The following is a 24490-nucleotide window of genomic DNA, read 5'->3' as shown; positions in this document are numbered from 1 at the left end:
AGTTTATTTTGTGTAACCTGAACACACATCAGACATTTATAACCATGAAATGTTATTAAGTGAAAAGACATTTGATTGTTCTGTTCTATATGAAGTCAATCTCTATGGCAATACTCATATCGGTCACAGTTGAAGAAAATTCAAATCCAATGCTCATACAAATATTATACAATCAAATTTGTTTTAAAATACAAAATTGCAGATGAAGATATGGGAACGATACCGCTGTAATTCAGCTCCACGGAACTACCACTTTTCCACATCAATAACAAGTGCTCATAAGTGGATATTTGGCATCAAATGAGTATGTCTATGCTTTACAAAAAAAAAAAAAAAAAAAAAAAAAAAACTCAGAATAATTGACCAATATTTTTCCTAGCCTTGATGAGGACTTCTTTTGATTTTGTTCATCTAAAAATTAAGATATGTAACCTTTTACCTCTATAATTACAAATTTTAATCCCCATCCTCAATTTTTTGGGCGTGTGTACTTTCACGACTTCCTTTCTCCTACTGTTCTGACATGAAATGATCAGCTGATTTTTACCTTATTTAGCTATCCAGAGTTAACCCATTATCATCCTCATCTGTAGGTTCTTCGGGTGATGTTGTTACCTTTGGAAAGAATTCTTCATTGGGGAACATCTGACGAAAGAGCTGCGAGAATACCACCACCAAACTAGTATGCTCAGTTCCAGTGCTATGAATTATTAATCAAGGTTCGTAAATTTGTTGTCTTAACGCAATCACTTGCCAAAGTAAATTTACATGTGCATAAATATTTCCAATTTGTTCCCTTAATTTTCATTGACAAACCAAAATGACATGCCAACAAGCCCAAAATAAGGTTTGTAGCTAGCCAACAGGAAGTCAGACAGAGATAGTGAGAAAAAAATATTTTTTTTCAAAATGAAGAATAATCAGACAAACCTTCTCAGCTGCATCTAAAAGGTCATTGTAGTTCAGATTTCCATCCGGTGTAGAAGAGGAGCTGATCAATTCAAAATTACTCTGAAAAGGAGATCACATATATCCATCCATAGTCAGAAAATGATGTCCATATCAATGTTACTCACGTTACAATTTTGAAACACATTCAGGTTTTGTTCTTTGAAAAATATAAGATATGTCATCCTTAGGGCCCTAATACTTTCTACGTATAAAAAATAAAAATATTTTAAGAAAAAATAGACAGGGTTATGAGGTAGAGTCTCCATAATGATAAAAAGAAATTCAAATGACTAATGAGTATTACAGTAAAGGAAACAAGTGCACATGCAACCACATGCAGGTAAAAGAAAAAACTATTGAAGAAATAAATCTGTGAATATGGATTAGAAGCACACCACAATTAATTTCTGAATATACAATGCACTCCAGAGCACAATCGGTTTAGTATCTTCACTGTCACTTTGAACACTCGAAACACTTTCAGTGTTTCCGGATACAGGCAGTGTGAGAAGAGCATTCATGGCTGCTTTTAGTAGATTCTTTCCTTCATCAGCATTATTGCACAAAGTGGAAAAATATAAAATGAAGCTGAAGAAGAATACGAAAACGTGTCAGTTTAAATTCAAAAGTTCACACAGGGGAAATATAATTATCATAACTAGTAGTTGAATATGAATATGGTAACACGGAGCAGAACTTTAAACGTAAATTATGGGAGTAACAGTCACTATCCTGGGGTCAGCAAACAATGTAAAAGATACAATGACTATGAAAGAAGCCTGCGAATTATCAGTAAAAATTGTTTCTAAATGGGAGCAATTAAATTATAAAAATATTTTTATATACAATATCAACTTCCCACACCCAACCAAAAAATAAAAATGGTTCACTTTTTCTTTATTTTTTAATGCTAGCAGTTTAATTCCATTGAAGAATACGCGTAATTTGAAATACCCAACCAATAGAAGCGTGGAGCCCATGCTGGTTTTTTGGGTCCTTCATTTTTTTAAGAAAAATGCATTTTCCTCTTTTAAGTGTTGGATGCATCCTTTTTATAGAATAAAATGCAAGCTACTTCAAAAGGAAATTTCAAAATTTACAATGAAGATTTTTATGTGGGGACTGAACAAAATTGAGTTTCTCTTTTATTCAGGCCTGCAGAGCTTTGGGGAGGTTCAAACATGGATAGAAGTTAATTAACTCAAAGATTTTATACGTAGAATCTGATTTGTTGAAAGTTAAGATAAGCAGAAATGAAAGATTAAATTTAAAATGAACATTTCAATTTCTATTTGGCAAGAAACTTACGTTCCCTCAGGACAAACAGCAAGATTTGGTCCTATCTGAAGAGATTTGATTGATGTCATCTGTTCAGGATACAAAGCTACAAGGCAATGGAGAAAAAGTTAATTTCTTTCTCATATTTTAACATGCCTCTAATTATAAATGCATAGTTTAGATTTCTCTTACATCTAGGAGGATACACCACTGAGCAATTAGTTACAGCTGGTTTTATTGAACTTCTTGTGATGCATATTCCCCTAGCCACCATTCCTTTAATATCTCTCTGACTCCACATTTGGAGCCTTTCACAGGGAAAATCTCTCGGTGACAAAGACAACGGTGATGGAATAGTGAAGGATGGATCCAGAATCAATTGCTGGCTATATAAATCTTGACCTGAAGCTAACCTAACACCTTTATAAAGCCCAGTAGCCTGCAATGTTGGTTTAAAAATTAAAAAGATGAAATTCCTTTTGCACTTGGTTTCAACCTCATCTTTTCTCACAAAAAATGTGCTAGATAACAAAGATCAAATAAATATTTATATAGTAGTACCTTATCCATAAGCAGCGAAACAACTGGCATTCTTAGAACCTGAATCACAGAAGTATAAAATGTAAATAAGAAGATATGGTCACAACACAAAACAATAAACAAAAATAATTTTGAAAACATGCAAAATTGAACCAAGTATATGCCACATTCCTTTACAACATGATAGCCAAACCACGTTTCCTTCTACCATACATAAGGTATGATGGCACTTATGTAATAGGGCAAACACAGAAGAAAGAGAAACAGGCAATATGCACTTGGCATCTAGAATCAATTTATTAAACAATGTTTTATTTTCTGTTTATTAAACAAGTTTTCAAACTAAATGCAACCTCTAGAGAAGTCACAGCAACTAGAAATTTCTGTAATAGTCGTCCATTGTAACTTACATAAATGCAACCTTTGACAGCAGCACGGCGACAAAAGGCTTGTGGTAGTTCTCCTTCACCATAAATAGGATAAAGCAAAGCACCAGGAGCATTAGGAAACCTGAGTGAAAAAGTACGAGTATCTCAAAAAGAAAAGTTAAACAGCATCCCTTAAATGAAAACAAAAAATGGCAAATGCAATACATGAAAGTACAAGAATATGAAAATACCTTCCAACAGATGAGCTGTATTGAGCTAAACAATCTATTCCATCTTTTGTTTTAAGCAAATCTTTACAAACCTCGTTACTGTCTTGATCATAATCTACCAAGGCTATAGCATACAAAAGAATCCTGTGGAAGACAAAAAGACTTTTCCTTAGCGTACTTGAAGCAGGTCAAAAGGTTATTTATGCGTGAGTTGACACACAACACTAAAAAGCATCAATGAAATATGAAATAAATAGTTCTCTTCATCACGGAAGAAGATGATCAACTTCAGTTTTCCAAAAGTAAAATAACTTGGTTAGTGGCCCCCATCAGACGGTTTAAGGCTTCAAGCAGTCAAACCAACTGAGCACTAAAGATTTCATGGGTTATTATCCGATGTCCAGATTTCACTTACATGGAGCATAAAAATCAACAGCTTCATGGGGAGAGACAATAAATATAATCCAGACACTAATAAAGCATCACTGCATCAATTTCTAAGGAAACGTAAAAGACTTCGCTTGTGAATCGATATTGATTTCCATATAGCACAACACCTGAAATTCCCAGTCCTATTTCTGCCTAAGAATAATCAAGAAAAATAAAAGTACACAATAAAATAGGAAACTAAAAACAAAAAATTTCACTAACAAGCAAAACACTGCTGGCAGAGCAATAGTTTCTCCTACTTTCTTCCTCACTAGGATAAAAATGATAAAGAACTGGTGGTGAGTGTAATCTACCAGTGTAGAACTTTCATCTGCAGAATGCAATGCAGAATGGTGGTACTTATAGTCTAATAAAACACCTTTATCTACATGTCTGAACACGTACATTTTATAATGTACATACATTTAACAATAGCCTAGAATGCAACTTGAAAGTGCTCTGTGCTCTGAATCAGACGCGACACAGACACAGTGAAAGGTTAAATAAATAAATTTCTAAGCTGAAGAAATATGTGTGCAGAAATGAATGAAAATCAAATCTCACTAGCAAACAGAAATGGTGAATACGATTTTATCTTAGGCGGCAACTTCATTTTCTCCAAGAAACTAACAAAAGGAATCTCCATATCCTCCTCCGAAATTTTCTCCTCCTGAGTATCATCCAAGTGCTGCTGAACCAGCTTGAAGAACCTCATCAACTGGTTCTTCTCCTTCAGCGAAAGCTTCTTGTCTCTGAAAATCGCTCCGCGAGAATCCGGCACGTTCGCCAAACCCCCATTCGGTTCGTACACGAAGCTTTCATCGATTCCTTTGAACTCCAAATACTGCGCCGCACCAGATTTCAACAGCAGATCGACCGTCCTGTCCGCGCTGAACAGCGCCCTCGGACCTCCCAAATCGATGTTGAATTTTCTCGAATTTTCGCAGAGGAACGAGTATTCATCATAGCATGAGATTTCCGCGTCGGAGCAGATGGGTTGGTGGAGGAGATCGACAACAACGTCTTCGGAGTCGGTGGTTGTGACGGCGGCGGGAAGAGGGTTTGGGGAAGTGAGGTAGGAAGTGAAGTCGAGGAAGGAGAGAGAGGCGAAGTGGCTGCCGTAAAAGGAGTTGGGATCGAGGTGGAGGATAGTTTTGCCGGCGGCTGAAGCGGCCGCGGCGACGATGGATTCAGATAGGCCGGTGCCGACGATGATGAGATCGAAGTTGACAGGGTCTATGGGAGGGTAGGATAATAGGTCTTGAGATTCGCTCATAGCGACTACGACGGCGCGTGCAGATTAATTGCTTCTGTGTCGTGCGAGAAAAAAGTGGTTTACTCTTTTGGATTAGTACAACAATGGTTTTAGTTTGACTGTGGTTGAGATGGCTAAGGTTTAAGGAGCAACTTTTTAAGGTTTAAAATTTAGGCACATAACCTTATTGTTGTATACTTACGGGTTCTTTTGTATGAAATGAAACTAAAAAATCTATTTAAATAATCAATTTTTGAAACATTATTTCAGAAACTGTACCCAGAAAATACTGTATCGAAAATAGACTTCAGATAGAAATGTTTTGTATCTTGTCGAGTGTTAACAGAGAACATGAAATATAATTGTTAAGGATATATTTGCGCTTTTTATTACTTCAAACAACATTTTTTATACTAAACCAAAATGAGCCTATATTCTAACAGCGCCAACTTAGATGTCTATATATTGGTACACTATAACTTTATGTTTAACAACGGTCATAATTAGTTAAACTATATCACTCAAGCAAGATATAATGCAAAAATATTATTATATGTATGAATGAATAAAGGGGACGTATTATGTATCTCATTACAAAGCACATTATGATATCTATACACTAAAACAAACTGAAGAAACCTAGAAGCTACTTTACAACCGAGTCAATGATCCAGCAGATTGGGAAGAGAAATACAAGACCAAATTTCTTACAATTGTGACATCTATTTAACGCAGACATCTTCATTCTATTTCAAAACCAAGATTTGAAGCAGCTCTTGATTTTTTATTTTTTTTACTTTTAAGTGAAAACACTATAAGGATAGAAAAGAGTGTTATTTATTTGCTGTAAGCTCGACGGACAAATCTGCAAACTCTAGCGGATACTACTAACCACGATATTATCCCAATCTGCAATGATAAAAAGAGGCCATTAGAAACAACTCTAAATTCAATATATATATATATATATATATATATATATATATATATATATATATATGTAAGTATATATGAACTCTGCAGACAATTAGCTGAACTTGCCAATTTATTCGAGAGAAAGATGGAGTTAAAATTAGTGGAGTGTGACAAGGTATTAATTACACTTGAATCCTTTAACATGCAGAAGCTTTGGAGAATAGGATATGGTAATACTTACATTGAAAAATTAATGATTAAGATCATAAAGAATACTTAAATTTTTATAACTTCAATTATTAATTTGATATTTTTTATACTTTATTAATACATCTAAGATTTTTTTACACTACGTACTTATAATGAGTGAAATCTTATAATCTTCTAAATATAAAAACTAAATAAAATTAGTTCCCAACAATGAGGAGACTGTCTTACAACATTTTTTTCGTAACTTTGCTCCCTATATTGAATCAACAAAATAGAATAATCAATACAATAACGTAATCATATCTTATTAATACACCAAACCACTAATTCCTATTACTAAGATAGAACAGTTATCAGGTTTTACTACTAATAGACCCAAAATTGTTCTTAAATTTAAATGATATTCGAATTTTTGCCAAAAAGTTTAGTCGTTTTTCTGCTAACAAGAGTTTATATTTAAAAGATAACTATATTCTTTTACTATTTGGGTAAATAACTTCATTCAATAATTATTGAATAATTTCTCATTACGTAATCACTTATATATTTGTATAATATAAAATAAATAAATTTAAACTAATTTTATATAAATTGTAATATTTACAAAAAGTACAAGTTCTAAACCAACTCTTACAGGTTATTCTGGAAATTTTAGTAAAATAAGAGGAAACAAACTATAATCATATTAAGATATTTCCCTGCATTATCCTAAATATATAAATACGTATTTAAATCGTAAGATAAAGTTAAACAAGATTTTCAAAAAGTAATCTTGGGTAATGAATACAAAAAAACACCATTTTATGCTTTAAAAACTAGTTTCTTAAAATTAAATAGTAACCGAACTCGGCACTGCAAAAATGATGGCAACGAAGAGACCTTACCAAGGGATACCTTTCCCAACTGAAAGATTTCTCAAAGTTTTTAAAAAAATAAAAAAAGACATCACCAAGAAAGGGAAAAAAGGTACAAGCAATAGTTACCGGGGCACTGTTACTTTGAACTCCTCCGGACTTCCAAGATAACAAGCTCCCTACAAGGAGTATAAAATATGTTCAGAAGTCAAAGCAAAAGCTCGTTAATTCTTCTTTCTAAAAAAAGAAATAGCAATTACGCTTATGAATATTTGTAGGTTCATCATTTAAAAGGATTAGAAATTCAGAAGTTAAAAATAAAAAGCTGATTTTTGTATCGCAAGCTAGAAAGTCCTCAGATCTTGTTCAAATGAGTGAAAGGGTTAGTAAAATTAAAGTATTATTCAACCATTATTGCATTACCAAATGGTTGCACAAGTTGCCGATGTACGCTAGCCACAGGAACACGCCAAAACCACATAAGCAGCAATGCATATGTTAAATACTACATGGCAAAGCCAAGAAAAAGTGTATTACAAACCTTTACCAAGAAATTCTGTTAACAAAAATTATATTCATATATACATGCGCACACATCTGAAGATACCTTAAATACGAGCACCACTTTTGAATATACAGCATAATCTTTGTGACTTGAATTGTGGTCTGCATAATATCTTGAACTATAACTTAAAACTCGAAGGTAAGAAAATGAATTTAAACTAACTAAGGAATAAAGGTTTAAAATGTAGATAAAAACTATATTCATGTAGGGGGGAAATGTCATGAAGTAATATTTTTAGCACAAAAAAATGTACAATTAAGAATGAGAATCAGGCTGCCTAAACTTATGGCCTAACGTGTAGGAAATATAAGGATATGATTCAAACTTTCTTTGTAGGTACATAATACACACTCCTATAATACTTTTAATCACACTTGTTCTTCAATCACCATCAAATTTCATAATTAAATTTTCTTCGCCATTTGTGTAGTTTTAAGGAGATTCTTTCTTACTCATGTCGCAGAAGGTATATTTACTATTTACTACTAAAATTGAGATAACCTTGCATTGTTGATCCGTTCATCAATTTTGGTTTTATATGGTGCTTGTAAAGTCCACATAAACTGATACACATACCATTCTTGTCAATTTAAATTTGAACTTTGCAATGTGTTAGTCTACACTGTAGGAACAGTAAACTAAATATTTCACTTTCAGTCACACACTCATATCAGAAAGTAGAAAGAAAACTTTAGAATTGATTCTAATTCAATTGATACACACCAAGCAATGTGCTTTTATAAACAAATTCTCCTAATTAAACTATTACAAAACTAATTAGACTAAGTAAACTAAGAGAGGCATGGATTGGAAAGATGGAGCAATGATGGGATAAAAGTCGCTTCTTAATTGCATCTATATTAAACAGCTACGCAGTGCTGTCGGGAATTTCTTATTAATAAGAGAGAACAATTATTGGCTTTTCTTAATTGCACTTCATGGCACTGTTGCACGGATAAAAAAGGAAAAGTAAAAAACTTGCAACAAGAAATAAACTCACATTTTGAAAGTTCCTTCTCCTTGGCATTTGCCAGCCTTTTGAGTTTTGCTGCTTGTGCAAATGTTGATGGCCTGACAGGATAAAGAGAGACACATACCACACCATAAATTTTGCAATCATATCTTACAGTCATCTCCTTTGTCAGTGATTTGTATGCTACTTAATTTTTCTTCCTTCTATCCGCCTGATTTCTCTATTTGAATCTACCTATAGTTTCATAGTTGGCATTGTCTTTCTTCCTTTGTTCTACTAGTTTAAATAATGGCAAATATTTCTTACTAACTTGATTTTTTCAAAATTGAAATGAACTTCAAAATTTTAGTGAGTATCGATACTTCTAGGTCGAAGATCACTTCAAGTTTTCTCATTCCTTATTCTCTTTTATTTAGCATGCAATTTTACTGGCATAAATTTGTAACACTCATGCAAATAGACTTTAAACAAATTTGTAGATTCATCCTTTAATTTCAAATTATCAACCCCAAAAACATTGCATAATATTTTACAAATGCAAACGATAAAACCAACTCAAAACAGAAAAAGGGTTCCAAAAGAGGACCCCCTTGCTTTTCAGCATAGGAAACATTGGCTACAAAGCCTTACTTACTGCGACATTAAACTTGCCTCCTTCGAAAGTTGTTTTATTTCTTCACGCAACCGAGCTTCTGTTTCTCTATGAGATCCACCCTGCTGGAAAATCATACACCCAGATGTTAATGCTACAGGGTTTTGTTTCTCATAAACAATACAGTATCTTATTTGGTAAAGGAACGAAACTTCAACATCAATCCATCCTTTGATTAGTTTATAACGAGAATGAACGGTATGCGGCATTGGAATTTAAAAGCTTAATCGTGAGAATGGGTATAACATTGTTTTTGTTTCAAATTTCAATTAAATAACAAAATTTAGAATGATACCTTGGCAACCTTATCGAGGCAATAGTATGCAAATTGAAAAGCAGCAACGATCAGAAATATGAAAGGTGCTGCTAACAACCTTTCACGTTCATCGCTTCCTTCGTCTTCCATAATTCACTCGCTTCCCTCGTTCGGTTCGATTCCAACGCCTGTCTTCTGTTTTGTGATAGTTTCTTTTCTGCTTTCTGGTTCACCCGCGGGGAATAGAAAAATGGGCCAACATATAGGCTTTTCCTATATTCATTCACCCATTAACTTCATTGGTTTTTTCTTTATGCAACCCAATTATTACTAACTGTACCCTCGAGAAAAAATACTAGACTACCCCTCACTGAAAAACTTGTTCTATAAATTCTATTCCAAAATGTATTTAATGCATTCCAAAATTTTTATTATGGAAATTTTATTCTAAAAATTCTCTTTTGAAAATTATGTTTAGAAAATTTTACTCTCAAAGATTTCTAAGACCAATAATCTTAAAGTCACTTTTAAAAAATAGACTTAAATACCTTTTCCGTCCTCATTAAAAAATAGACTTAAATACCTTTTCCGTCCTCATTTTCGTAGTGTTTAATGCGGATGCTCCTCATTTTTACCAAATGTTTAAAATGGTCCTCATTTTCGTAGTGATGATTGTGGATGGTCCTCATTTTTACCAAATGTTTAAAATGGTCCTCATTTTTGCAATTTGGGGTTAATTTAGTCATTTTCTGTGACGCCGTTTAAATCAATAACAAAGCACTGTACATGTGGCACTGTTTGTATTACATTGTATTGGGGGTATATTACGTGTATTGTACAAGTGGATTATTAACGTTAACTCTTCAATTTGGGTCAAAAATATTCCAATTAGGTCACGCTACAATTAGGGATTGACGAGTACAGGCGATCTCTTCATCTCCGAGTTTCTTCATCTCCGATTTGCAAGGAAGCAACAATTGGACGTGACGATTTGTTCGTTTGATTATTTCAATTTCCCAGTTAATCATCATCGACAAGGTAAGTGCTTTGCTTGTGGGTTCAGGGTTTCCGGGGTTGTGATAAATTTTGCACATTTGAATCAGTTAGGGTTAGGGTTTTCGTAATTCTGTTTTGGGGTTTGTTTGTGGTTGAAATGTTGTGATATTCTCTCCACAGTTACAAATCGGGGTTAATCCCCCATTTCTCGTTGAACCACCAACATTACACGAATTGCTACAGTATTGTTGCCTCCAACGATTACAACCAGAGGTAAAGGAAGAAGATTTGGACTGTGACATGGCATTGCAGGAAGAACAAGATTGCAACAATACAAATTGAGAATGGAGAAAGAAGATTGCAACAACTAACCAACTGCCCAACAATTCATTTTCAAAACCCTAGCTCACATATTTATCCCCAAATATTTAATTACTACACTTGAACAGTACACGTGTAATACACCCTAGTACAATGTAATACAAACAGTGTCACATGTACAATGTTCCGTTATTGATTTAAACAGCGTCACAGAAAAGGACTAAATTAAACACGAATTGCGAAAATGAGGACTATTTTAAACATTTAGTAAAAATGATGATCATCCGCAACAAACACTACGAAAATGAGGACCATTTAAAACATTTTGTACAAATGAGAACGATCTGCAGCAAACACTACGAAAATAGGGACGAAAAATGTAGTTAAGCCTAAAAAATAAAACAATCATTTCAAAAATTAGAAGGTATAGTTAGAAATTCGGGGGGTGAAAAAGTCACTTTCGTTTTTTTCATTTTGAATTCTCTGTGTATACTAACGTATGATTGAATAATAATTATTATTATATAACAAAGAAATTTTCACTGTATTTTCATTAAATTTATCTAAGATTGTAAACAATTACTGGAGTTGATTTCAATATTTAAATTTTATAAAGAATTTGAACATAGAATTATTGTTTACTTTTTGATAATTTTAACCATGACCATGATTTGGAGTGACAAAAACATGTATGTCTCATCCCAGATAGATAGAAAATAGAATAGGCAGAAACAGAAAGAAACCATGGCTGGTCCCGGAAAATGCTTCCTCGTCACGGGTCCTCCGGTGAGAAACCCAACTCCACCATTTTTCCTTCTCTTCATTCTCTGTTAATCGATTTTGATTTGGTTGATTGATCTGATCAGGGTGTGGGAAAAAGCACTCTGATTATGAGAGTGTTGGAGTCCCTCAGAGTCAATTCCTCCATCAAGCTTCAGGGCTTCTACACTCGTACGAAAGCATTTGATATGATATCTTCCTCTTCTTTCACTGTAACACATGATATGATATGATGCTTTTGTAGGGGAAGTTAGGCGCGCAGGCCAAAGGGTCGGTTTCGAAGTGGTCACTCTTGATGGTCGCACTGCCCCACTTGCGTCCATCCACTTTTCAAGGTACAGTTTTTATTATTCCTCTTCTCAGCTCCACTACATGAACATCCAAATTTCGTTTTTGTTTAGACCCTTTATTTCGAAATTTGTGTTTCTTGGTCACACTGCTACTGGGTCTTCGTTCATTTTTTAAGGAAAGGTTTTCGTGTGAAGAGGACGACTAACAATAAATACATCCTTGGTACACTTTTTTACTAGCAAACTCTCTTGATGTTTAAAATTTGTTGAAAACTATAGCATCTGCAAGAATCCGTGAAATAAATTTTAAGGGATAACAAATATTATGGTCTAGAGAGTATGTTATTAGAAGTTTTTGTTAATCCTATCTGAAATAACATAACACAACCTTGACTAGATTGTCCAGTATTTGTCACAACACAATTCTGTCTATATGATTCAATTGTTTTCTTTGATCGCATTGGATTTGCAGCCCAGAGTCTGTCGGATGGCCTAGTGTTGGCAAGTATAAAGTTGATGTAGCATCTTTCGAGTCTCTAGCGCTGCCCGAGTTACAGGTCTGCTTACTTTCTTTAATATCTTTTCAGTATGCATATTTTTTCTTTGCAGTAGATTAGGTTACTGCATATTTTTCCAACTATGTTACGTGCATCTTCCAATTGTGGTATTACACTCATCAACTGTTCTCTTACATTTTTAACTATTGGTGTTGAATGTATTATTCCGCCATATCCCATGTATTATATAGTTTTTGAGCTTTGAAGACTTACATTCAATGACTAGGTTAGAGAAGACACCAGCCTCTTCATCATTGACGAAGTTGGTAAGATGGAGTTATTCAGTTCGTCATTTTTCCCTGCAGTTCTAAGAGTTTTGGAGTCAAATATCCCAGTTTTGGCTTCCATTCCAATTCCAAAATTTGGCAGAGACATACCAGAAGGTAATCTTTTTTCCATATTTTCAAGTCCCCATTTCTCAAATGGTATCTTGTTTCTTTCTGGACAATGCTAGGAACAAATTTCCTTGTTTGATTCTTAAAATAACCAAGATATGGTAAAATCTGTCACTGGGTCTTATAGGCATGAAGCTCAAAGATCTGTAAGATATAGACGAGGATTTTGTTGCAATTCTCTGCCTAATTTTCTTGGCTGAACTTGTGAATGACTGATTTTGTCAATTTCTTAAGTTGCAAGGTTGAGGAATCATGCAGGGGCAACTTGTTTTACATTGAACGTTGGTAACAGAGATGCTGTCAGAGAACAGATACGATCGCTATTGGAAGATCTGTTGATTAAACACTAGTCATTGCAAGTTTGTGGTCTGAACTCAACATGTAGATTTACAGTTTTTAACCAATTATGATGGTTTAGCACTATTAATGTGTAGGAAAAAAAAGTGCAATTCTTAGTTGAGTCTTAAATAAGTTGGTGAGTTAGTTGAGCCCTAACCAAGGCATGAAGGAGGTATTTAGTGGTTTGAGATTTGCTAGAGTCATGTATGACTTATCTTCATGATTTTTTGTAATGACTCAAACGTATGTGACTATATTATGAATAAATTAGATGACTTATTCTTCACTTTTGCCACCCATTCTCTGTATTGCGGAAATTTCTTTCGCGGCTAAAGGTAGTGAAACTCAATCTAAATCCATTTATACATGATCAATCCAACAGAAAAGTATTCAGACAGCATAAAAGTGCTGTTGTCACTGTAAAATGAAGCATGGACTCAACATAATTCTGAGCAAACTGACGTATAAAATTTTTAGAAAAAATATATATATGTGCAATTAAAAAATAAATAATGTATGACCTAAGTATAATCGAATAACTAATAGATCTTATCAACTTTGTCTGTCCTGCTCAGCAGTTCGGAGCACTTGTTTTGCCAATGATGAAAATGATTTTGCTGTATCTTGCATCTCTCTGGCCCGAAGATTGGTACCCTGCCACCAATTTAGAAGATGAGTAAACATTTAATAAGATTTAGATTCTTTTTCCCAATTTTTCTTGGGTGCATTGGCATAGGACTAAGAAATTTTAACTGTTTTATAGGTTTTTGTCAAGGTAAAAGATACCTGCAATTTCCATGTGTTTTCATGAAGCTTGATTTGTGCCTGTTTAGCAGCGGTTGTTTCCTGAAGCACCAGACTAATGTTTGATTAATTTTGCACTCATATTTGAGCATTAAGAAAAACGAAGCTTTAAAAATATACGAAGAAACTGCCTAATTATGCAATGATCAAAATTGCATGTATCGAGTAACCTTTTCTCTTGAAACTAAAGAATATATTGTGTCTGTAGGCCATTAGGCCCTAAAATTTTGATAAAATATAACTCTAAAGATTCAATGAGTTCATTGATATCTTTTTTATTAAGCGTGCAGGATCATACGATGTTCATACTAACCAAAGATAGTCTCAAATTTTAAACGAACGTGTCATGCAAGAAACCTCTGCAACACTGACAAATTTGAGATTATTTAGAACTTTTTACATTGTTTAGCGTGCGAGAGTTTACAATGAAGATTCAAAACTTTTCCCAAATCCCAGAATTTCAAGTTACAAAAGTGCTGAAAGATAACTACTCTGTCAACTTTTAGCAATCAAGTTGAAGACTTCATAAAATCTATACTGCCCATGAGAATGAATAGCGAATATTAATTCATTTTGATTCTTGAAATTTGCAACTGATTAGAAATCTCTAATTGGTAGGTAATAAAATGTAGATTAAAGCTTCTGGTAATGGTTAATCTTGATTCTCAAACTACCGTTTACACTAATAAATGCACTTAACACCTCCAAATAAGAAATTAACAATAGGGGCTAGACAAAACTCCTTTTACTAGTAAATCAGCACACATATCATGCGATGCTTGTGAATTGTCTTGGCAGAAAAGTCAAGCATAATTAGAATGCATATGATGATTATATTCTTACATTGGAAGAAGAAGAAAATCCATATTTCATCTTAATTTGATCCAGCGCACCATCTTTTTCCCCCTGGTGCCCTTCCTTATCTGATGCCTTCTGGTAGTTTCCTTTCATTTCTTTCAATCTTCCTGCATATTCAATGCTCCATTAAATTGGCTAGCGATAATGAAAACGTTGCAATAATCTTTCAAGATGCATAAAATGCAACTCATTGTCACAAACCTTTCAGAGACTGAAATTTTCCAACCAATTTCTTCTTATTAAGAGCTCCTAATATGCTTTGTTCTTTGTGTTTTTCTCCATGATCCTCTAAGTCAATGTCATCTGCATGGGAAGAAAACAGACACCTCAAAATGGTTACTTTAAACTCGAGGATCCGTATTTTAGAAAATGGTCAGTACTTAGGAATCAAATTAATCTAGTAATGTAATTTAGTCATGTTTGTAACATACAGCTTTTAGGCAAGCAGATTCAGACCACCAATAAAAAAAAGACAACGTGAATTCATTGGCATAAAAGAGTTTCATCTTTCTTTTGAGCAAATGTTTAGTAGCACATATATGTTACATTGTTTTACCTATGTTTAATTCAAGCTCACTTTCATCCACTGTTGGTTTATCATCATTATCATAACATGCAAAGTTCGCATTTGAGAATACTGCTGAGAGTTCTCGTATGTTTTCTTTGGGATCTTCTTTACCCATGAGGGGCCCATGCTTTTGTTTACTACTTGTAAAATCTTTTATAACGAAGCTGAGTATACCCTGGAATGCAGGAAAAAAGTACCAAATACCTTCAGTCATAAACACAGTTGCGTTAGTTATTAAAATGTTATTTTTACCTTTTTCTTTTCCTTGTCGATTACAGGGCCTGGAACAAGCTCTTCTGCTGATGACATTGTTTCCTTTCGGTAGATGCAGCTAACAGAGTCCAAAAGCCTAAAATAAAGTCGTGCATTTTGCACTATGAGAATAATATCTTTTCATGTGTTCTATAGCCAGACAGAAGTTATACGTAGTTATTGGTAAATATTTAACAATCCAATGCCATATATACCTGAAAATATTCCTCTGGGCCAACAATGAGACAACAAAAATTTCCTGATCACCATTCACCTGTACACTGACATTGAGTTAAATAAATGTCTCAAATGTATTTAAATAAAAATCTGATGTACTAGTCAAAGATACAGTCATACCAAAACAATATCTCCTTTGGGTGAACAACATATATGGCTATCAGAATATGACTTCAGTTTTGGAGGTGAATAAGTGAAACCTCTAATTGAAGTCTCCACTATCAGAGATAACGCTGGCAGAGACCTAAGATGGTTGCATATGTCTTGTTAGTTCACTAATAAGAGTAGAATGTTACATGAAGTTGACATGATGGGAGACTATTAAGAAGATTTAATATGTATGAGATTGCTCGAAAACATTAGTCAAAGATTCAGCATTAAAATATGATAGAATCCACAAAGCCAAACCCACTTGGTGCACCTATGGGGATTAAGGGTTGGTTTTGTATAAAAGTATATTCAGACTTAACCACCACCTTAATTCCATTTTCCCACTGGTGAAAAGGAGAATAAGACTGATATCAGAGACGTTGTAAATTGTTGATGCCCAGCAACAGGAAGAGGAATGAAATTTCTTCTTGTAAAGCACCTTTTTAACTCCCTGAAACGTATGAGAGTGAGTAACTGCAAGCATCATCAAATAGTTGGGTCATTCCTAACTCATGAGTAAGGACAGAAGTAAAGAACATGTCACCTGTACAGCATGCACAAAAGAATAGACATACAAAGCCTTCTCAGAACACAGCAAAATGTACAATTGCTTTGCTGTTGCATCTTCAGTACGATTCCCTTCTCTTGAGTCTAAGCCATCTTTTGTAACAGATCCTGTGATTGGTTCTGCTACTCCATCTGTATTACATTACATAGTACAAAGTTTTACTCTTTTTCTTTATCAGATCATTCACTGCTATTTTGGATCATTGATAATTTAAATAAACGTATTGTGACATCTGATCATTGTTTCAAGTGTGAAAACTCTTACCCAACACTTGCATAAATATGGCTTTAGAGGGCTTCTTAGGGTGAATAGCTTCAGTGTTCAATGGATTTCCAGTTTCACTATCTAGTGCTACAACAGAGGAGTCCTTTGTTCCAACTAGTAAAATGTTTTTCTCAAAACCACGCAAACTGCAGGTTTTAAACTGCAATGAGACGATACTGGAGGAAATTTCACTTGAAATGTTTTTCCGGTATAACAAAGATGGATCATCTATGTTAATGACTGAAACCTGTAACATAATGGTTCATTATCACACAAATTAGCACTGTGAATATATTAAAACAACTGTACACACAAATTGAAGATCCTAAAATAGATAAGCTTCACACTAATAGATGATTCAACGCTAATGTAACCTATGAAGACAAACCATCAGCTCTAATACCAGAATGACATAAGTTAAACACACATAAAGAATTGACATCACCTTCAACTCAAAACCTTAAAGTAATAGGTTTATGAGTCTTCTTTATTGTAAGTTACCCAACTTTCTCATTTTTATTTAATATAGGACTTAGACTCGTACTTAGATTTTCAATTACGATAAAATTGGTATTTTAGGTTTCCTAAGTTGCTTAAAGCAAAGAGTGTTGTCTATTTTAGAGCTAATGTAGTCAATTGATCCTTGTTGACTCCAATGGATCATAAAGTCATAAGATAGTTTACTAGTATTAATCAATGCATTCCATATAATTAAAAGTGCGTTTGGAAAACTTCCATCACATTGAAGGACAATCTACTGTGCAAGGAGGATTGGTGTTGAATGGCAAACTAAACTTGTTTCTGTGGAACAGTGTGAACAACACATCTCCAAATTTAAAAAGCCAAGAAAGAAAAACTAGAAAAACATCTCACGTTTCCTTGGTCAGAACCAACAGCAAGGTGCCTTGAGTTATGATCCATGTTCATGCAAATTACAGCACCACTAGTTTTTACTAGTTTCATACTGTGGATTACATGATCAGTCCCTTTCTTTGTATTTCCTGTAAAAGAGGAATGGAAATGCAAGTCACTATCAACTAAAATGAGAAGTCTGTGCTTGTCTAATAACTAAGGATTTCGTAGAAAACTAAGTAACATTCTATAGAATACCAGTAAGAGACATGAAGCTGTTGGATGCATATGGTTCAGGTTTGAATCTGTAGATACGAACCTGCAGATCATCATGTCATACTTACAATAAAATAAGTATGGGTGACTAGAATCGAAAAGGGAAAAAATACCACTTTCACAAAATTCAAAATTGAATGAAACTCACCATCCCACTTTGGTCACCAGAAACGAGGAGTGGAGAGTTGCTATCAAAATATAATTCTGTCAAGGGTACAACACTTAAAGAAACATCATTTTCAGCCTGCATTAAGATGAAGGAAACAGATAAAACAATAATTATGAAAACTGTCTCCTTTCTGAATGTAAAACATAAACTCTTACTGATGCTATCTTATTCATTAAAGGGAAAAAATGTCCATTTTATAGGATTTTTTACCAAAAACAAATTAGAATATAATGTTAATTTTTGCGCAATTCTTTTTTACCACTCAAATGTAATAAAGCTAACATTTGGACACAAGCTAATTGCTTTGGATAAAATTAGTACCTGTTGCTTTAATTGCAAAATTGGGGTAAAAAAGGGACATGACGCATCCCAAAAAGTTATGGCTCCATTGCTGTGTCCAGTTATGTACAAGTTTCTTAAGTTCGAAAATCCAGTGAAATTGGCAGCACTGAAGTTAATCCCATCTTTGAGATTTGTTTCAATGGGAATAAGTGGTGGATAATTCTTCACCAGCTGGCTGTAATACTATGTGACCAAAAAAAAATGTAAAATCAATAGAATTATATAGAATAATTATATTGTAAAAATAATTAAAATATATTTGGTATAGTAACAGTAACAGTAACAGAACAGTTTCATTATCCCATTACCTCGTCTTCAGAACTAAACAAATTGGGATTGTTGGAGATGAATTTTGCTGCAGTGATGCTTGAATCTGACAGTGGTAACTTCACAAGCACTTCCTTTGGCAGTGAAGGAGTGGACTTAGACTGACTCTGCAACAGATATTTTTCAATCAAATTATCATCATACAGATATACGTTTCCTGATTTCCCAAGCAAAATGAAATAATTTTGTCTCTGCTTGCTTGAGGTTGATATGATCTCCATGTCAACAGAACCTTCTGACAAATGAAGCCCCATCTTAATTGTGCGAGATTCTGTATGCTCATTCAACAACACTACCTGTTTCATTTAATGCAGATTGCTGGTAGTTATTTAAATCACCAAATCAAATGCAAAGTAAACCATCCAAAATCTCAAAATTGTTGTAACTTGTAACAGATGAACAATAATTTGGGATTTCTGAAGTCAACAAATATCTTGCAATAATGTAGGCAAAGTATTCAAATACCTGCAACAAGTTTGAAGGGGCATGATCAGAACCTCCCATAACGTATAATCGACTGGCTCTTCCTTCTGCATAAATCCATTTTACTGATCTTATTGAAGTTTTGTCTGATTTATATCCTAAGTTAAACTTGAACATTGGAGTATTTTGACTGCTATAATCAGCTGTTAAATTATTTCCTGTGTTTAGAGTAGGAATGCTCCAAATGAAGAGCTCTCCATTGTTGTACCCTACAACCACCTTACTTCCGAAAGGACATACCCAACATGCACAAGACACTTTCTTTGTTTCATTATACCGTGCTTGTAACATTCTTCCTCCGGTTCTAAAAATGGACCTGCTTTCTCGAATATCCCACAATATTATTTGGCCATTTCTAAAGATTATGAGAACTCTGCGTTGAACACACAAGAGGACAAAAGTTGGAAAGTTTTTAGATAAAAAATTTGGGTTAAATATATTTGTAATTCTTAAACTTGGACCCAAAATTGGAATTTGCCTCAAACATTAATACATTTTAGTTTCTAAACTTTAAAAATGAATGAATATAATCATCTTAACCCGATAAAGATATTTTTTTGTGATAAATGATATTCTAGACTGACATTTGAACTGAAAAAAGTCAAACAGGATACATAGCTCAAATGTTAGCTTGAAACATTGTTTGACACAATAGAAGACATAATGTGATCGGATTAGAAAGACCATATTTATTTACTTTAAAGTTTGGAGATCAAACTATATTAATGTTTGAGATATAGACAAATTCCAGATCAAAGTTAGGGACTAAAAACATATTTAACCTGAAAAAAAAAAAATTGATAAGTGAAGCTAGCACCAAATTAGTTATATATAAATGTCCTAAAAGAAGGTTTGTTTTCTGCTAATCACCTCTGACTCTCGGCTGCTGGTTGAGGCAGTACATGCGTGACAACAGTATCATCAGATTCTTCTGTTGAATTTCCTGAAAAAGAAAATGACAAGAAGCTATGTCGAAGAAGGTACTCATCATTTATTTACTTGTTTTTCCAATCGAACAAGGACAAAGACCAAAAATTACACCAAATCTCACCATAGGAAGCTGAAAGGGGTATGGAGTATTTCATCCTTACCACATGCCATGGTTCTTGATCAAGACTTAAAACTGCAATATTACCATTAGAAAATCCAATGAACCTGCCAATGCACACACATGCTCATAACTTCTGGTGCTTCTACAAAATTTAATTTATCGACAGCTTATTTCCAAGGACACTGAAAAACTTACATGAAGAGGCTGTGTTGAAGAACCGAAAAACAGGTGATTTCTTCTTTAACAATGAACACGTCAACGAGCAGTTTCTTGTCTATGTCCCAAACCTACATGGGAAATATCTTTATTGCAATATATTTTCTGAACATATTTGAATGAAATATTGACACGGTGAATCTTAATAGTCGAAATCTGCTTTGTAATGAAATGCAGAGGTGACTTGAAAGTTCAAATACACTTACCTCAATATGATTATTGAAAGAGACATTTATAAGGATGCCTCGGTTCTGAATGAACTGCATACAAATATTAATACATTAGTAGTGTAAATGTCATAGAAAAATAAAGTCTTTCACGGCAAGACCGAAAAATTGGTTAAGAAAAAAAAAAAGGAAATATAACCTGTAAAAATTTACTAGGCACTGGCTCTCTAGATTCAAGTAGGACTTGGGCATTATCTTTTCCAAATAGTTTAATCCGACCATCCCTTAAAAAAAATCAGTTTCAAGCAGAAATTCAGCAAAGTACTTCAGTTGTAACATATTTCTCTGCTAATTAAATGTCAGAAAAAACAGCGTACATCACAAAACTGAGAAAGGATGAACATACTTGGTGGAAAGAGCAAGAATCTTCTTAATGTTGTCATAGGCAAACTTGGTACCACCAGATGGAATCCCTTGATGAAACACCAAACGTGGTTCTACATCACTAGCTTTTAACCCATCCACTGAATTTCCAACACCCTGCGACGCAAATTTACAACTGGGAGTTTCAGTTTTCTTGTTGCATGCATGTCATACTCTTCCTCGTACATGAAGTTCACAGATTTTTCTTGTTTCGTGACTTTGTTGATACAGGTTCGTTATACGACAAAATATTATCATTTAATATTAAATTAAAAGCGCAAATGTTAAGTTTTACGTGAATTTGCTGCGGGATTTGTGGAGATTATGATGAACACGCAAGAAAAAATGAAAATTGTGTTTGTCTTTGGCTCTTGGATGTGTTTCAAATTCAAAATGAAATTGTTTGGTATAAAAAGATGAAGCATTAAATTAGGTCATGCAAAAACTTGCACTGCATGCATAGTGTTTCACTGCCACAATTGTTCTGACTTCTGAATTCTGAGGTTCCCTCTACCCTCGGGCTTTGGATTCTTGCTGTCTAATCTAAACGAACATAACGGCCTATTATTGCTCCACACAAACACCTTTCTCGTTAAAAGCAACCAATTATAAAGCCATTTATCATTTACAATAGATTTATGATTAGGAATATACTTTTTTACATTCCTTTCACCAGTCCAAAACCCACTTTTTATAATTTGATCATTAAAAAAAAAGTGAGCTTTTACATTTATAAAGAGAATTTGAAAAATAAAATAGTGAACATTGTGTGCAAAAATTTGTCCTGTGCATTGAAAATTCTTATCTCTAATTATTATTTTGTTTTTGTGAGTATGTCCGGCTTATTTCTTGCATTTTATGGGGGCACTTGAAAGTCTAATACAAATCATTATTAATATAATTTTAAAATTATTTCCTGTAAAAGTCAATAAACTTGCACATAATATTTCGTGATTGGGTCATCTAGTAAAACTATTTTATACTATTGGTGTACAGTTTTTCTTCTTTTTTTTGCAAAATTTTAACATGTGTATTAAAATTAACATTTTTCCTTGGGTTGGTAAATGGGACAGTATCTTAAACTATCTATACTTGCATTGTATCAATGAAAAGATACACACAAACAATACCACAAAACCAAAAACAATTTCATTACAAAGAAACAGAGCACACATTGAGGACACTCATTTTAATCAATTCTGAAGTAAAATACACCGATGGTGAATTTCAATCATTTAAGAAAAACCAAAATCGTTGTTGGTTGGTTCCTCGTTTGAACAAATCTCTGTTTCTGATAATTTTGTTCAAACAACTGTCCCGAGATTTCAACAGAGAAACTAATCGGAGACAGAGGAAAAGAAGAAGAAAACTAAGACGAAAAGAAAAAGTGATGACTGCATGAAGTAGAGTGATAGAAATTGAGTTACCTTCTTTATGGATGCTTTCTCCACGAGTTTCTTCACGAACATGGTTGAAGAATCTGAGAGTGAGAACAGAGAATAAATGGAAGCAAATAAAGAGAGAAAGTGAGTGATGTTAAAATGTGCTTTGTGATAACCGAAAACAGAGAGAGTTGTTAATTAGTGTGTGAGCAATGAGCACATAGCAGTTTGTTTTGTTTATTTATACTCTGATTTCTCTCTCTTACAGAATATTGGACCAAACCAAAACACTTGTTAGCAGAAGACAATGAATAAATTGTGGTACGACAAAATAACCAACGGTTAGGATCTTACTGTGAATGTGATTGAGAATGAAAAATGTTTGACTTAGTCTTTCTTACCCTTTCCGTCAAACAAAAGACAAAAACTACGAATAAACAAAACAGAGAAACAGCAGTGTTAAAAAACTATGGAACAAAACGATGACGTATGTTTGAAAAGGTTACCGTTTTCATCAAACAGGTTGACGTACACGTAGCATGAGAAGATTTTCATGTGGGTCCCATTGGTACGTGGCACCACCCAAACGAGTTTGCGTTTTCTTCATTTTCTTTTATGTATTAACACAATCATAATTTTGTTCAAAGTATAATTATTTTTTACCTATAAATAATATTATCATTCATTTTTCTGCAAGAATAAAATTAATTTTTTATTTTAAGTGAAAAGATGTGTGTAAACAATGCATCTTCCCACCAACTCCACTCCCATATAGGAAGAGAATTGTAATATTAAATAGAAATTAAGAGATGTCCATAATAGAGTGGCAGCAGATAAGAACATAACATAATTATTCATTTTGGGGAGAATTTGTTAACTTATTTTTAAATCAAATAAACCTTTAATGCTTTTTATTTTGAATAATAAATTTTGGTATAAATTATATTGGCTAACCCTATTACGTAAATTTTCAACTCAAAATTAGTTGCAGGTCAAATATTAATTCCGCATATAGAATTATGTATATTAATATTGTGAAAATTTAAAACATGAAATTAAGAGTCGAGTAAAAATGAATAATATAAAAAAAAAACTCAAAAATTCATAATCTTGAATTTTAACTTGGAGATGTCATTATATTTATTAAATGAATTAACACTCATTAATTTCAAATCTTTTTAATTATGTATTGACTATTTTTTATTATATCTATGAGTAAAAATATATGATGTACCTATATTTCAATTTAGGTTACGTATTCGTGTCCGTCATGTGTTTGTGTTCGATATTTTATGATACTTTATTGATATGTATCAATGAAGTATCTAATCTATAAAGTCATAGTACAATACAATAAAATCTTTGAATAATGACAAATTTAGTGACAAAAAAATAAGTCATTATATAATGACCGATTTAAGTACCAATTTAAAAACTAAAAATTATTTGCAACTAAAATAGTTCAAAAAAAATTATAATTGGTGTCTAAATTGATAATTAAAATAATTTTTATTATGAATTGATTTCTAAATTGGTCACTAACATTAGCTACCAATATTTTGACTACTAAAATAATTGGTCTCTCATTAAAAAATTAGTCTCTAACATATTTATTGTTACTAAAATTGGTCATTGTTTGAAAGTTTTCTTATAGTGGTATTTTTACAATGATAGTAATTTTTATTTTTTTATGTTGACAAATTTATTACACGTTGTTTTAATTTGAATTCACACAATTACAATCATATATTTATTATATTTTTAAGAATTATTATAAACTTTTCAATATTCATATATCGGGTATGTATCACGTATGGTATCCTATTATTTCCAAAATAAATGTATCGACGTATTGGATACGTGTCGTAACGTATCGTATTCGTGCATCATATTTAAAAGCTCAATCAATGTTAAGAAAACATCATAGGTCAAATATTAATTCCGGAT

At 33.2% G+C, this 24490-nt stretch overlaps 4 protein-coding genes across 9 annotated transcripts; 1 reads left to right on the top strand and 3 right to left on the bottom strand.

The window, feature by feature from the left end:
* Nucleotides 1-139: 139 nt before the first annotated feature.
* On the bottom strand, nt 140-5234 carry LOC114173904 (rab escort protein 1). The gene is made up of 9 exons (XM_028058570.1): nt 4384-5234; nt 3389-3511; nt 3180-3279; nt 2791-2829; nt 2422-2668; nt 2260-2335; nt 1347-1539; nt 931-1011; nt 140-657 (listed from the first exon to the last, which is right to left on the bottom strand). The coding sequence occupies exons 1-9, from the start codon at nt 5070-5072 to the stop codon at nt 553-555; spliced, it is 1653 nt and encodes a 550-aa protein (XP_027914371.1). The 5' UTR covers nt 5073-5234; the 3' UTR covers nt 140-552.
* Nucleotides 5235-5584: 350 nt separating this feature from the next.
* Nucleotides 5585-9715, bottom strand: LOC114171574. Of its 4 annotated transcripts, none has more exons than XM_028056521.1 (7): nt 9516-9715; nt 9203-9285; nt 8596-8666; nt 7638-7696; nt 7454-7535; nt 7160-7209; nt 5585-5960 (listed from the first exon to the last, which is right to left on the bottom strand). In XM_028056521.1, the coding sequence occupies exons 1-7, from the start codon at nt 9624-9626 to the stop codon at nt 5889-5891; spliced, it is 528 nt and encodes a 175-aa protein (XP_027912322.1). In that variant the 5' UTR covers nt 9627-9715; the 3' UTR covers nt 5585-5888. The 4 variants fall into 4 exon arrangements, with proteins under 4 accessions (XP_027912322.1, XP_027912325.1, XP_027912326.1 ...); XM_028056524.1 differs by having other exon boundaries at nt 9203-9282; XM_028056525.1 differs by having other exon boundaries at nt 9525-9715.
* Nucleotides 9716-11442: 1727 nt separating this feature from the next.
* LOC114168698 (cancer-related nucleoside-triphosphatase) lies at nt 11443-13440 on the top strand. Of its 2 annotated transcripts, none has more exons than XM_028053617.1 (6): nt 11443-11579; nt 11660-11744; nt 11818-11908; nt 12336-12420; nt 12647-12803; nt 13057-13440. In XM_028053617.1, exons 1-6 carry the CDS (start codon nt 11538-11540, stop codon nt 13059-13061), a joined length of 465 nt encoding a protein of 154 aa, XP_027909418.1. In that variant the 5' UTR covers nt 11443-11537; the 3' UTR covers nt 13062-13440. The 2 variants fall into 2 exon arrangements, with proteins under 2 accessions (XP_027909418.1, XP_027909410.1); XM_028053609.1 differs by having other exon boundaries at nt 13050-13440.
* Nucleotides 13441-13454: 14 nt separating this feature from the next.
* On the bottom strand, nt 13455-22741 carry LOC114168683. Of its 2 annotated transcripts, none has more exons than XM_028053598.1 (24): nt 22589-22741; nt 21145-21278; nt 20938-21022; nt 20778-20831; nt 20551-20642; nt 20356-20459; nt 20175-20247; nt 19287-19677; nt 18803-19117; nt 18474-18677; nt 18132-18227; nt 17966-18026; nt 17729-17856; nt 16856-17102; nt 16568-16722; nt 16350-16474; nt 15994-16117; nt 15852-15910; nt 15637-15733; nt 15373-15559; nt 15018-15119; nt 14802-14923; nt 13941-14013; nt 13455-13808 (listed from the first exon to the last, which is right to left on the bottom strand). In XM_028053598.1, the coding sequence occupies exons 1-23, from the start codon at nt 22628-22630 to the stop codon at nt 13984-13986; spliced, it is 3027 nt and encodes a 1008-aa protein (XP_027909399.1). In that variant the 5' UTR covers nt 22631-22741; the 3' UTR covers nt 13455-13808; nt 13941-13983. The 2 variants fall into 2 exon arrangements, with proteins under 2 accessions (XP_027909399.1, XP_027909393.1); XM_028053592.1 differs by having other exon boundaries at nt 13941-14000.
* Between the last annotated feature and the right edge of the window lie 1749 nt (nt 22742-24490).

This window comes from Vigna unguiculata, chromosome 2, assembly GCF_004118075.2.
Source record: "Vigna unguiculata cultivar IT97K-499-35 chromosome 2, ASM411807v1, whole genome shotgun sequence".
NCBI classification, from domain to species: Eukaryota; Viridiplantae; Streptophyta; class Magnoliopsida; order Fabales; family Fabaceae; genus Vigna; species Vigna unguiculata.
The sequence above is the reverse complement of the archived record's forward strand: the minus strand, read 5'-3'. Positions and strand labels throughout refer to the sequence as shown.

Excerpts from the sequence above, each read along its gene's own strand:
- LOC114173904 (XM_028058570.1), bottom strand. The coding sequence starts at position 5,072 with ATGAGCGAATCTCAAGACCTATTATCCTACCCTCCCATAGACCCTGTC. Across the intron at positions 3,512-4,383 it reads TTGCCGCCTAAGATAAAATC|GATTCTTTTGTATGCTATAG; the intron begins GTATTCACCATT and ends TGTCTTCCACAG. Across the intron at positions 3,280-3,388 it reads TACAGCTCATCTGTTGGAAG|GTTTCCTAATGCTCCTGGTG; the intron begins GTATTTTCATAT and ends TTTTTCACTCAG.
- LOC114171574 (XM_028056521.1), bottom strand. The coding sequence starts at position 9,626 with ATGGAAGACGAAGGAAGCGATGAACGTGAAAGGTTGTTAGCAGCACCT. Across the intron at positions 8,667-9,202 it reads GAGGCAAGTTTAATGTCGCA|GCCATCAACATTTGCACAAG; the intron begins GTAAGTAAGGCT and ends TTATCCTGTCAG. Across the intron at positions 5,961-7,159 it reads TTCAAAGTAACAGTGCCCCG|ATTGGGATAATATCGTGGTT; the intron begins GTAACTATTGCT and ends TTATCATTGCAG.
- LOC114168698 (XM_028053609.1), top strand. The coding sequence starts at position 11,538 with ATGGCTGGTCCCGGAAAATGCTTCCTCGTCACGGGTCCTCCG. Across the intron at positions 12,421-12,646 it reads TAGCGCTGCCCGAGTTACAG|GTTAGAGAAGACACCAGCCT; the intron begins GTCTGCTTACTT and ends TTCAATGACTAG. Across the intron at positions 12,804-13,049 it reads TGGCAGAGACATACCAGAAG|TTGCAAGGTTGAGGAATCAT; the intron begins GTAATCTTTTTT and ends CAATTTCTTAAG.
- LOC114168683 (XM_028053592.1), bottom strand. The coding sequence starts at position 22,630 with ATGTTCGTGAAGAAACTCGTGGAGAAAGCATCCATAAAGAAG. Across the intron at positions 19,118-19,286 it reads CCCCTTCAAACTTGTTGCAG|GTAGTGTTGTTGAATGAGCA; the intron begins GTATTTGAATAC and ends TAAATGAAACAG. Across the intron at positions 18,027-18,131 it reads CTGGTGACCAAAGTGGGATG|GTTCGTATCTACAGATTCAA; the intron begins GTGAGTTTCATT and ends GATGATCTGCAG.